Source organism: Physeter macrocephalus, chromosome 11 (assembly GCF_002837175.3).
Source record: "Physeter macrocephalus isolate SW-GA chromosome 11, ASM283717v5, whole genome shotgun sequence".
NCBI classification, from domain to species: Eukaryota; Metazoa; Chordata; class Mammalia; order Artiodactyla; family Physeteridae; genus Physeter; species Physeter macrocephalus.
Window position 1 is genome coordinate 148,267,216 of NC_041224.1, and position 14,103 is coordinate 148,281,318.

The window sequence follows — 14,103 nt, forward strand, 5'->3', positions numbered from 1 at the left end:
TTACCATTTTCTTAATTGTTATGGGTTTGTTTTTGTAGGTCCTTTTCTTCTCTTGTGTTTCCCACTTAGAGAAGTTCCTTTAGCATTTGTTGTAGAGCTGGTTTGGTGGTGCTGAATTCTCTTAGCTTTTGCTTGTCTGTAAAACTTTTGATTTCTCCGTCGAATCTGAATGAGATCCTTGCCAGGTAGAGTAATCTTCGTTGTAGGTTCTTCCCTTTCATCACTTTAAATATATCATCCCACTCCATTCTGGCTTGTAGAGTTTATGGTGAGAAATCAGCTGTTAACCTTATGGGAGTTCCCTTGTATGTTACTTGTCGTTTTTCCCTTGTTGCTTTCAATAATTTTTCTTTGTCTTTAATTTTTGTCAATTTGATTACTATGTGTCTTGGCATGTTTCTCCTTGGGTTTATCCTGCCTGGGACTCTCTGCGCTTCCGGAGAGTGGCTATTTCCTTTCCTATGTTAGGGAAGTTTTCGACTGTAATCTCTTCCAATATTTTTTCGGGTCCTTTCTCTCTCTTCTCCTTCTGGGACCCCTATAATGCGAATGTTGTTGCGTTTAACGTTGTCCCAGAGGTCTCTTAGGCTGTCTTCATTTCCTTTCAATCTTGTTTCTTTATTCTGTTCTGCAGCAGTGAATTCCACCATTCTGTTTTCCAGGTCATTTGTCCGTTTTTCTGCCTCTGTTATTCTGCTATTGATTCCTTCTAGCGTATTTTTCATTTCACTTATTGTATTGTTCATCTCTGTTTGTTTGTTCTTTAATTCTTCTAGGTCTTTGTTAAACATTTCTTGCATCTTCTCGATCTTTGCCTCCATTCTTTTTTTGAGGTCCTGGATCATATTCACTATCTTTATTCTGAATTCTTTTTCCAGAAGTTTGCCTAACTCCACTTCATTTAGTTGTTTTTCTGGGGTTTTATCTTGTTCCTTCATCTGGTACATAGTCCTCTGCCTTTTCATTTTGTCTTTCTGTGAATGTGGTTTTTGTTCCACAGGCTGCAGAATTGTAGTTCTTGCTTCTGCTGTCTGCCCTTTGCTGGATGAGGCTATCTAAGAGGGTTGTGCAAGTTTCCTGATGGGAGGGACTGGTGGTGGGTAGAGCTGGGTGTTGCTCTGGTCTGCAGAGCTCAGTAAAATTTTAATCCGCTTGTCTGCTGTTGGGTGGGGCTGGGTTCCCTCCCTGTTGGTTGTTTGGCCTGAGGCGACACAGCACTGGAGCCTACCTGGCTCTTTGGTGTGGCTAATGACAGACTCTGGGATAGCTCACGCCTAGGAGTACTTCCTGGAACTTCTGCTGCCAGTGTCCTTGTCCTCACAGTGAGCCACAGCCACCCCCTGCCTCTGCAGGAGACCCTCCAACACTGGCAGGTAGGTCTGGTTCAGTCTCTTATGGGGTCACTGCTCCTTCCCCTGGGTCCCAGTGGGCACACTACTTTGTGTGTGCCCTCGAAGAGTGGAGTCTCTGTTTCCCCCAGTCCTGTGGAAGTCCTGCAGTCAAATCCCGCTAGCCTTCAAAGTCTGATCCTCTAGGAATTCTTCCTCCCTTTGCCGTAACCCCAGGTTGGGAAGCCTGACATGGGGCTCAGAACCTTTACTCTCATGGGTGGACTTGTGTGGTATAAGTGTTCTCCAGTTTGTGAGTCACCCACCCAGCAGTATGGGATTTGATTTTATTGTGATTGCGCCCCTCCTGCCGTCTCATTGTGGCTTCTCCTTTGTCTTTGGATGTGGGGTATCTTTTTTGGTGAGTTCCAGTGTCTTCCTGTCAATGGTTGTTCAGCAGTTAGTTGTGATTCTGGTGCTCTCGGAAGAGGGAGTGAGCGCACGTCCTTCTACTCTGCCATCTTGAACCCGTTTTCCAGTTTTTACAATTTTAAATCGTACCTTTTTAAAAAAAAAAAATCTTTATAAATGCTGGTGATATTCTCTATAACCTAAGAAGAATATTCTTTGTTTCTTAGGTACAAACTGTTTTGAAGCCAGTCCACCAGAAGGAAGGACAAGAATTAACTGCTTTGCTGAATGCTCCACATATTCAGGTAGAAAATGGAGAGAGCATCATATATGTGGTTTTTCCAGCATCCAAAATCACTTTGAATCAGAGTCTCTTGGGCTAACAGAGACCTCAAATATTAATGTAGCCAGTTTTGATTGCTTACAGCTCCCACTGCAGAATAATTATTGTTGGATTATATATTTTTGTACTTAAAGTTAACCACATTATTTTTGAAACAACTTCTTATTCTTTACAAATTCCTCCCTTTTTTGGTCATATTTTTCCATAAATTTTAATTATCTATGATTTTGGACCCTTGAGGTAATTTTGTTTTTTATGAAGTTTAATAAGCATTTTAGACTTTCATAACTCATCCCAGAGTATTCCTTATTATACCTAACAAATCTTTAGTTATTATTAGCTATAAAAGATACAGGGTTCCATCTGTACTTCAGCTGGAAAGTTTGGAAAGAGATCTCAATATATAATTAATTACAGCCCTTCTTTTAAAGGTTTAAAAATCAGGATGCTATGTACATGATTAGGTTAAAATCTCTCTACAGAAATAAATGATGCTGTTATTTTAAATGCCATGGGTTTCTTTGAAACAGGCACTTTTACTGGCCCATGATAAGGTTGCTGAGCGGGAAATGCAGCTAGAGCCCATTACAGATGAGAGAGTTTATGAAAGCATTGGCCAATATGGAGGAGAAACTGTAAAAATAGTTCGTATAGAAAAGGCTCGAGATATTCCATTGGTAAGTGTCCCACATCTCTGATATAAGATCCTTTCTACACAGGGGTCTTCTGTATGGCAGATAGTTGAAGACCCTTTACATTTCTGGTAGTTTTTCTCTTTGGAGGCTAATTTTTTGGAATTCTTTTATGTTCTTCCTTATACTCCTTATTCATCTGAGAAATAATTTGTTCATCTTTTCTCACCCATAATTTGATGAAAATAATAGCTTGTGAAGTAATTGTTGAACAAAGAAGAGACAAGTAATCTGCTTCATTAGTCTGCCAACGTTTTAAAAAAAAATGGAAAGTCTGATCTTTTCATTCAATGTAATTACTTACATACTTCACATATACTTAAAAGTATGCATTGTTTTATGTTAATATTTTGTAGTTTTTATATATAGAACGTTTTTCTGTTAGTCTGCTATCATTGACTTAATTTTCTTTATTTTCAGAGAAATATTTTTGAATCCTGAGTTCTCAAATTGTCTTGCACAGTGTGGTACACGAAATAGGGACTGTATTTTATTAAAGGGCATTTTATGTAACTAGGTTTTTCCCCACCAGAAAAAAAGAAATTGGGAACGTTATGACAAAATTTTAAAATAAAAGTTCAGGAAAAAAGTGTTACAAACTGTCTACTTTCAAGCTTTATTCTGTATTTCATATTTCCAGTTTTTGAGTGTATATATTGCAGTTGTACTTCCAATTTGTGTAATAAATATTAATGTTTAATACATTTTAATGTGAATTGGATGCAGCTATAATATTTAACATTTTGATAATTAACCAGATTAGTATTCATCTCTTAATGATATTTTGAATTTAAAAAGACTTTCAGTTACAAGTCATGTTCACTAATTATAACTAAATATAGTATAACCATTTGAATAGCATCCAGCGTATAGAGAACAAATTTGATTACAGGCTTTCACATTGTTTTTGAGCAAGTGCATTTTTATGCTGTTGTATTCTTCAAAAGTCTGATTTTAGAATTTTAACGAATGGAATGCTTCTGAAGCAAAAAATGTGGTGGAAATGATCAGCTTTCAAACCTAATTGCCATGATTACTCTAGCTGTGTAAATAAATTTGTTCTCAAGATACCTGAAGGCTAGAATTGTTGAATAGAAAAATAAAAATTAAAAAATGAGGAAATGTTGAACAAAAAAATTGCATTTTTATTTAAATATTGGCTATTGAATTTTTTTAAGGGTGCTACAGTTCGTAATGAAATGGATTCTGTCATCATTAGTCGGATAGTAAAAGGAGGTGCTGCAGAAAAAAGTGGTCTGTTACATGAAGGGGATGAAGTTCTGGAGATCAATGGCATTGAAATTCGGGGGAAAGATGTCAATGAGGTTTTTGACTTGTTGGTAAGTTGCCCCAGGTAGAAGAATAATTGATAGACTCTCAAAAGCATCCTTTGTTATTGGACTTCAGAATAAAATATTTTAAAAATAACTGTTAAGATCTCTATACAATTTCTAGCATAATTTTCCCATAGAATAATTGTTTCCACAATATTTATTAGTAGAATTTTATTCTTGTGGGGGTGGAGGTGCTACTGATTTTTTTTTCTTTATTACTACCAGGTATATTTTATTCGCCTCTGAAATCACTAATAATAACTCATTCAAAAATATATGTATTAAATGCCTACTGTGTGCTAGCTGCTAGGGAAACAGCAACAAAACAAAGTTCACACCCTCATGATTTTTATGTTCATTTTGGTTTTTTTATTACCTACAATTGATTGTTGTTTCCTTAACAATATTAGATAATAACAGTATAGATCTACATTGTTCAATATAATAACCATTAGCTACATGTGCTAGTTATTTCTATTTAAATTAAGTAAAATTTAAAATTCAGTTCCTCATTCTTACTAGCTGCATTTCAGATGCTCAAGAAACAGTATGTTACTAATGGCTATCATATGAAGGTGTAGATATAGGAATATGGCATTCTGCCATTCCAGTCCACTGATCAGAATTCCGTCATCATAGAAAGTTCTGTTAGACAGTGGTGGTATAATCAGGAGGCCATTTAGAGCCAACTGTTGAGGGCAATTTATGATCACTTCATATATACCCATCAATCAGATTTATATTCTTATTTACTCAATATCAGTTGTTACATTAGAATCTCTCCTATCTGCTGACGTCTACTGAAGAATCTAGAAAACATCCTCACATCCTTATTGTCACCCAGTCCCATTCATTGCTTTGATAGCACAAAGTGCCAGTGGTCATTGTTCTTAGCCCTTGTTTTACTGGCTGCTGTCTCTAGATTGAGTACTGCTCCCTGCTGTCTCAGGACCAGAGGTGTGGTTACTGTCTAGGCTGGAGGTAGCTGAGCAAGGCGGGCAGTGGTGTAGAGTTGTCCCTTCGTATCCGTGGGGGATTGGTTCCAGGGCCCCCATGGATACCAAAATCAATGGATGCCCAAGTCCCTTACATAAAATGGCATAGTTTTTGCATATAAGCTACATACATCCTCCAGTATACTTTAAATAATCTCTAGATTATTTATAATACCTAATACAATGTAAATGCTAAGTAAATAGCTGTTTGCAGGTGGCAAAATCAAGTTTTGCATTTTGGAACTTTGTGGAATTTTTTTCCATCCGTGGTTGGTTGAATTCACAGATATGGAACCCATGAATACGGAGGGCCGACTGTACTGGAAAATAATAGAGAACCTAGCAGTAAGACTCTATACAGTTATAAAATAGAATGAATGACAGAGACAAAGCATCTGGGAAGTAAGAATATTTGTGTACTTGCATCGCTTTTCTAATCCTCGTAAAATTACTATTTCAAATTCTACTGTATTAAAATCGATGTATGTCAGAGTAGATAACCCAGAAATGCTGCAGTATCTTCCAGTCCTTCACTGTGGAAACTTCCTAAACTTAAACTTAATGGAAGACAAAACCCCAAGGCTTATGGGCTAAGTGGCTTTTCCTAGTGGACGAGAGGATCAAAATTGAAGAATGTCATATTCCTGGGTAGCTCTATAATGGAGTCCATGAAAGGCATAATTTGTGCTTCGTGATAAAATGGGATTCATCTTTTCCAATTTTTTTTTTTTAAGTCTCCTTGGGGTTCCAGAATAGTCCAGTTTAGGGACTGTTGATCATAAGCTCATGTAATGATTTTCATAAATACAGCTTTTTAAAATAATGTACTTTTTCTGTTACAGTCTGATATGCATGGTACTTTGACATTTGTTCTGATTCCCAGTCAACAGATCAAGCCTCCTCCTGCTAAGGAAACAGTAGTAAGTGATTTTTTTAATGTTCATTATTTATTTTCTGATGGCTACTGTTTACTTTTTTCTTAATTAACAAACTTTATTTTTTAAGAGTATTTTTAGGGGACTTCCCTGGTGGCACAGTGGTTAAGAATCTGCCTGCCAATGCAGGGGACACGGATTCAATCCCTGGTCTGGGAAGATCCCACATGCCACGGAGCAACTAAGCCCGTGTGCCACAACTACTGAGCCTGAACTCTAGAGCCCGTGAGCCACAACTACTGAGCCTGTGCACCACAACTACTGAAGCCCACATGCTCTAGGGCCTGTGTGCTGTAACTGCTGAGCCCGTGTGCTGCACTTACTGAAGCCCACACGCCTAGAGCCCGTGCTCCGCAGGAAGAGAAGCCACTGCAATGGGAAGCCCGCGCACTACAATGAAGAGTAGCCCTCACTTGCCACAACTAGAGAAAGGCTGTGTGCAGCAACAAAGACCCAATGCAGCCGGGAAAAAAAAAAATTTTTTTTTTTAAAAAGAGTAGGGCTTCCCTGGTGGCGCAATGGTTGAGAATCCGCCTGCTGATGCAGAGGACACGGATTCGTTCCCTGGTCCGGGAAGATCCCACATGCCGCGGAGCAGCTGGGCCCGTGAGCCATGGCCGCTGAGCCTGTGCGTCCGGAGCCTGCACGTCCGGACCCTGTGCTCCGCCGCAACGGGAGAGGCCACAGCAGTGAGAGGCCCGCGTACCGCAAAAAAAAAAAAAAAAAAAAAAAAAGAGTAGTTTTAGGTTCACAGCAAAATTGAGCAGAAAGTACAGAGTTCCCACATAATTCCCACTCTCACACAGGCACAACCTCCCCTGCTATCAACATTCTACACCAGAGTGGTGTATCTGTTAAATTGGTGAATTGATGGTTTCATTATTACCCAAAGTTCATAGTTTACTTTAGGATTCAATTTCGGTGTTGTACATCCTATGAGTTTTGACAAATGTATAATTACATATATCTACCATCGTAACGTAGGGAGTAGTTTCACTGCCCTAAAAATCCTCTATGCTCTGCTTATTCATCACTTCCTCCCCCCAACCCATGGCGACCACACTGTCTTGACTGCGATGGTTTACCTTTTCCAGAATGTCATATAGTTGGAATCTTACAGTATGTAGTCTTTTCAAATTGGCTTTTTTTCCTAGTGGTAAGCATTTAAGTCCTCCATGTCTTTTCATAGCTTGATAGCTCCTTTCTTCTTAGCACTGAATAATATTCCATTGTCTGGATATATAGCCGTTTACCCACACACCTACTGAAGGACATTTCGGTTGCCTCCAAGTTGTGGTAGCTATGAACAAACACCCCTGTGGAGGTTTTTGTGTGGATATAAGTTTTCAGCTCATTAATACCAAGGAATTGAAAACCTCAAACAAAAACATGCCCAGCGATGTTTAACATTTGAGCATCAGAAATGTCACTCTAAATATTTCTTGCACTCAAGTAAAAACAGGTAAATTCAGTAGATTTTATTTAAATAAATATGACAGATTAATATTTCAAAGTTAGTGAACTCTGAAAAGTAAAAAAATAGAAAATACTTCTTTTTCAGAATTTTTATGACTTATAAAGTTCAACTTTGTGTTTTTCTGTCAGTATAGGTGGGTTTATTTAACTTAAATATGCTTAGTGTAGTGGGAAAAAGTGCTTCTTACAAAGTATGCACAACTCTTAATTTAGAATGTATATTGCTCCTTATGTTAAATACTCTAGCTATAGTAAAAAAAACAAACTTCATTACCATATGATCCAGCAATTCCACTCCTAGGTATAGATCCTAAGAGAACTGAAGACATACCTCTTTTCAAAAACTTGTACATGAATGTTCAAAACAGCATTTTTCATAGTAGCCAGAAGGTAGAAACAACTCAGATGTTTGCCAGCTGATGAATGGAAAACAAAATATGGTATATCCATAGAATGGGATATTATTTGGCAGTTAAAAGGAATAAAGTAGTGATATATGCTACAACATGGATGAACCTTGAAAAAGTTATGCTAAGTGAAAGAAGCCATTCACAAAAGGCCGTGTATTGGGTTCATTTATATAAAATGTCCAGAATGGGTAAGTCCATAGAGACAGAAAGTAAATTAGTAGTTACTTAGGTGAAAGAGTGGGGATTTAGGAGGGAATAAGAGTGATTCCCAATCAGTAGGGCTTTGATAAAAATGTTCTAAAATTTTTTGACGTTGCACAACTCTTAAGTTTACTAAAAACCACCCAACTGTACACATGGGTGACTTGTATAGCATATGAATTATATCTCAATAAAGCTGTTAAAAAGTCATAGACTTCAGTGTGCTGGATTAACATGGTAGCCTGATGTATTGCATCTGTTACTATTCTTAATTTTTGTACAAGCATAACAATTTGAAAGGGAGCACAGTTTCATTTTTTTCTTAATATTTCATCACAGTTATGCTTTATATTTTGGCTATCGTTCCATCTTTTCCCTTTATTGGAACATACTGAAGTCAATGTTGCATTTGCAACCTTCCTTCTGTTTAAAGTTCTTTGTAGGAAGAGAAATGAGGGAATAGTTTGTCTTTGAATTTCAACAGCCTTATTCTCAGTGCACTATTCTTTTCCACATATCTCTCCCATGAACAAGCCCTGAACTTCAAAAGTAGCTATGCAGTGTGAGGAGACACAACAGAAGAAGGTTGGAATATTTGCTTACTTATATGACTTTAACAAGAAAGGGAGAGAAAGGAAAAGAAAAGATGCTAGGCTTATCCCTTTTAGAATACAGCATTTGATGGGTAGAGGGGTTTTCAAAATAGAAATGGTGTGCAATATTTTTTTCCCTTCATTTCCTCCTTTCATTGAGAAGAGCTCTCAATTGCAATATCTCTTGTAAAGTTTTTATCAAACTTAAACACGTTTGAAATGAACTACTATTATTAATGCTCACATGGAAGATTTCTGCAAGGAAAACAGTGATAGTATATCATAATTTTATTTGGCATCTGCAGAATAATTTTATATGGGATTAGTGATTTTAAGAAATAACCATTTTAAAAAATTGAAGTATAGTTGATTTACAATGTTATATTAGTTTCTGGTGTACAGCAAAGTGATTCAGATATCTATTCTTTTTCATATTGTTTTTCATTATGGTTTATTACAGGATATTGATTATCGTTCCCTGTGTTATTCAGTAGGACCTTGTTGTTTAACTATTTTATATATAGTAGTTTGTATCTGCTAATCCCAAACTCCTAATTTATCCCTCCCCCACCCCCTTTCTGTTTTAGTAACCATAAGTTTGTTTTCTACCTCTGTGGGTCTGTTTCTGTTTTGTAAATAAGTTCATTTGTATCATATTTTAGATTTCACATGTAAGTGACACCATATGGCGCTTGTCTTTCTCTTTCTGACTTCACTTAGTATGATAATCTCTAGGTCCATCCATGTTGCTGCAAATGACATTATTTCATTCTTTTTTATGGCTGAGTAGTATTCCATTGTATATGTACCACGTCTTCTTTATCCATTCATCTGTTGATGGACATTTAGGTTGCTTCCATGTCTTGGCTATTGTAAATAGTGCTGCTATGAACACTGGGGTGCATATATCTTTTTTCATATTAGAGTTTAATTAGAACCAATTTGTTAAGCATAATTATGGTACAGGTCAGGATCTAGTAAGAGCAACAAAAGGTTATCATTCTGATGTATGTTTTGTGATGTTAGAAAGAAACATGCGTTTAAGATAACAAAATAGGTGTTATCTGAAACTCCATCATAATCACTTGCTGAATTATAACGTTACAAATGGCAAGACTAAGCTGTGTCAGGAGAAGTACTCCCTTATTTGGTAAGTTTCTTTTGTATCACACATAGCAGCCAGGGGCTGCTCCATTGGTTGCAGTGGACATAAGTCTTGACATCTTTGTAGTTTAGCTTCCTAGGTTACTGGCACATTTGTCCAAGGAAACATATACATCGTTTAAACTGCAGTTACCTTCTCCCCACATTGACGAGAAGAAAAGTTGGAGTTCCCAGAGAAGTGTGTAAAACTTTAGATTATTTCACAATATAATTGAAATAATATTGAAGGGAGAAAATAGAATATTTGAGCCAAAGGCACTTTTTTTGTCTAGTCTAATGCCCAAATATAAACAGGAGTAAATTGAAATGTAGGGGATCACACTAGTTATTAGTGATGGAATATGCACTAGAAAATTCAGAGATTATTGATTGTCCAATAAGTGTTAGCTATTATTATGATTACTTACTTTGTGCCAGGCACAATACTAATTGTTTTACATGTGTTATCTCATTTAATCCTTATAGTATCCCTTTTAAGTATAGCTATCTTTATTACTCCCATTTAACAAGCATTGCAGCTAGAATTAGAAAGGTCAAGTTAATTGCCCAAGCCCACTATTGGTGAGTGACTGAGCCAGGACTAGAACCCATGCCTATTCCAGAACTTTTGCTCTTAACTGCTGTGTAATATAACAGGTACTGTCTCACAAAGCTACTAAATGTTAGAATGTTTCTGTATTACTGTTTATTATCAGTCCAAAGAAAATAATTACAGTACCATGATAGAAAATTGTAACTATGGATGAATTAACCTGTTAGTAGCTATATGATATGATAGTGAGTCTGGATTATGAGTACAATAAAAGCATATTATGAGACTTTAGTATTTGAAATTGAGGTAGGATCTCTTCTGTCTGTAGGAGACTTGATAACTCTAATAATGCTGGGAGCATGACTGAAGTCTCTTGATTTTGGGGGTCTGGGCTGGGAGTATGGGAGAAAGATGTAGTTTTAGGGGAATTTAAAGACTTAGGAGGATACTAAAATCACAGTTCAGGGATACAAACCATAGAATTAGCCACTAGGCCAGTGGTATTAATAATTGAAATATTATGGGCCCCAAATAACTTTTTTCCTCACAGTGAATATCTACTTGATCCCTTTTGTGTACTAGGGCACTGTGCTAATAAGTGCTAGCTTTATAATAATGAACATGACATTAATTATACTTTTCAGTAAGTGATAAGATGGAAATCAATAGAATATGAACACTGAGAATAAAAGGAGGTGGGATTGATTATATAAGGTTGGCAGGAAAGGCCTCCTGGAGGAGGCAACATGAAGCTGAGACCTGTAGAATGCGATGAAGCCAGGCCTGTTAATTACCAGAAGGGCTTTCAGGTATGATTTCTAAAGAACTTTGTGTTTGGAAAGCGTGTAGGAATGGAGCAAAGTATGGGAGTAGAAAGGTGAGGAGGGAATTCTAAGGGATGAGGCTTGAGAGGTACATAGGGCCAGGTCAAGTAAGTCTTCTTGGCCATGGCAGGGAGTTTGCATTTCAAATACAGTAACATGGTCTGATTTGTATTTAAAAACAAAACACATCTGGCTGCTGGGTGGAAATTGGATTAGTAGAGCCAATAATGGAAGCAAGGAGATTTAGGAAACTGTTGCTGGAGCCATTATAAAGTATGATGTTGACTTTTAAATTTCGATGATAGCAGTGGCAGTGGAGAATATGAATCAGGCTATGTTCTGAAGTAGAAATGACAGGACCCTGTAATGAATGTGGAGAGTAAAGGATAGGGAAGAACCAAGGATGCTCGAACAACTGGGTGGATAGTGGTGGTGCTTACCAACAGGAAATGTGGAGGAAAAACTGGTTTGGGGAGAAAAATCCAAAGGTTTATTTTATAGATTTGAGATACCTGAGGGGCATTCAGGTAGAGATATCGAATGCATAGAATAGAATATATCATTTTGGAATTCTAAGGAGAGATCTGGGCCATAGTTGTATTTATTGTGGGGAAATCAGGTCAGGGGAACAGCCTGTTTATATGTACTTTATGTGTTTGCAAAAAATTCGACAGATTTTAAAAAATGATAGGTTAAGGATTGTTCATAGCCTATGAGGATAACTGGGTTGAAAGGAAAGGTTGAGAACCACTGCCATCCAGTATACTTACTTTTCTCTTAGAGGTATAAAATGTATAATATAATTTTCATCTTAATTTTTTCTCATTTGGAAGAAGATCTGGAATTTTATAATGCCATAAAATTTTTATAAATATTTTATCAGAAGATGAAAAAATATTGAAAATTTCAGTGTACAGTATATTAGATGGACATCCCCTTTCAGGTCAGGGCAGTTGCTCTTTTAAGTTTGCTGTTACCCTAAGGTTCATATTTTTGTCTGCCTACTACTACTAACCATTAACTGGATGCCCCACAGATATCCCAAATTTCTCCTGGTAAAAATGGAAGAGAACAAATAATAAAGATATTCCTTCTTGAATGGGCATCGGAGAGGAGGAATCTCAGGATGAGGAGAAGGAATTTGACAACTGTTGCTTGACACTGCAAAGGCTTTTCTTGATGCTGCTCTTAGTTTTATAATCTGCCTTATGGTAAAGTTTAGGCCAAAGACAAAAGAAGACACACTTTCACTATTTTCTCTTCCATAAGTAATTTTAAAAGTTAGAGATAAATCTAGTATAATAAGAAATACAGAAATAAAAATTACAAGGAAAAATTATTTTTGAGCATTGAATCCCTTAGGAAAGATGTAAATAAATTAATGAATTATTATTCCTTTACTGTGTTCCCATCATTAGGATTTCAAATGTGAATAGCTTATATGTGCTTAAAAAAAGGGGGCAAGGAGAAAAATGTTGGACTGGAAGATAATTGTGTCTAAACAGCCCTGTAGTTTAAAATTTAAACAGATGATTTTGTTTGGATTAGAAATCAAACATTGTTTTGGTCAGATACATTGTACTGATACTACAGCATTGTTAAACCCTGGAGCTTTCCTATAGGGGTCGGCATCTCTCATTCATTTAAAAAGGACTCTGTTTTCTTTTGTATGGGAAAGGAAATAAATTAGCCACTAACAGAGCTGAAGAGGAAAGATTGCTGGAGATAACTTCTAGAGCAGATAAGAATTGCAGTGCAATACAGGCATACTTCAGATACATTGCAGGTTTGGTTCCAGACCACTGCAATAAAGTGAATCACACTGTATCTGCAAAATGCAGTAAAGTGAAACACAATAAAACAAGGTATGCCTATATATAGATAGAAGTCACATAGTACATGTCAAGTCAATACTCAGACTTTTACTCAGTCAAATGGTTAATTTCCCTGATATGAAATAAACTTTGCTCTCAATTTTACTCCTCTTCCCAGCCTGCACAAAGAGGGGCCTCATTCCAAACCAACTAAATCTGAATAGTCAAGAGGTAAGACCTAAGCAGAGTAGGGAGAAAAGCATCTCTGGGTGATTTTGTTTGGCCTCTGGCAAAGCTCATAGACTTAGGTACAGCGTCCTCACTGGTCTATTTAGTTTCCCTCAGGGCAGTAGTTCCCTGAGATTTTAGGGTACATCTTAAACAGCATGTATGTAACAATTATCCAAGGAACCTAATTAAAATACAGTCTGAAAGTTTGAGACGTGGCATACGAAGTCAGTATTTTAATAAACATCCTAGCAGGTGTTCTGAGCAAAAGTTTGAAAACAACATGCTGGGTATTGATTTCAGAAAGTGCTTTGATAAAATCATCAGTCAGGCTGACAAGTAGTCTGATTTCATGGAAATGATCTCTCCACCACCATAAATGATGGTGAAATGAAAAGCCTGAAAATGATTTCTCCACCACCATAAATGTTGCCTATAATTTCATGTTCAGATTGCCAAGATTGTTTGACTAAAAAGCAACAATTTAAACAGATGTAGAAGGATTATTGATTAACAGGGATGGTACTCAAGCAGAGATTTTTTTTTTTTAATCATCCTATAGATTAGAGACTTCTCATGCCAGGATTACAAAATTGTATGTATAGTTTTTTTACCCAGTCTGTCAACTGTTTTGACTCACTACTACCCTGTATAACTCTCTCAAATTCATTTTTGGTTTTAACTGACAAAGTTTTCAAGATTTTATTAAAAAGTCTGTTTTTCATATCAAGAATAAGGCTGTTTAGGGCACACTCCAGTTGGAATTTAGCAGAACACTGTTAAATTGAGTGAGGTATCTTAAACATTATTTAACCCAAGAGTG

The 14,103-nt window shown here is 36.7% G+C and overlaps 1 protein-coding gene across 4 annotated transcripts in view; it reads left to right on the plus strand.

Moving 5' to 3' along the window:
• Nucleotides 1-14,103, plus strand: part of PALS1 (protein associated with LIN7 1, MAGUK p55 family member) — a 103,588-nt gene that overhangs the window by 66,755 nt on the left and 22,730 nt on the right. For all 4 annotated transcript variants that reach the window (XM_055088543.1, XM_007115443.4, XM_007115444.4 and 1 more), the window contains 4 exons: nt 1,967-2,044; nt 2,613-2,759; nt 3,953-4,114; nt 5,946-6,023. In XM_055088543.1, the coding sequence (XP_054944518.1) occupies nt 1,967-2,044; nt 2,613-2,759; nt 3,953-4,114; nt 5,946-6,023 (465 nt within the window). The remainder of the gene's footprint in view (nt 1-1,966; nt 2,045-2,612; nt 2,760-3,952; nt 4,115-5,945; nt 6,024-14,103) is intronic.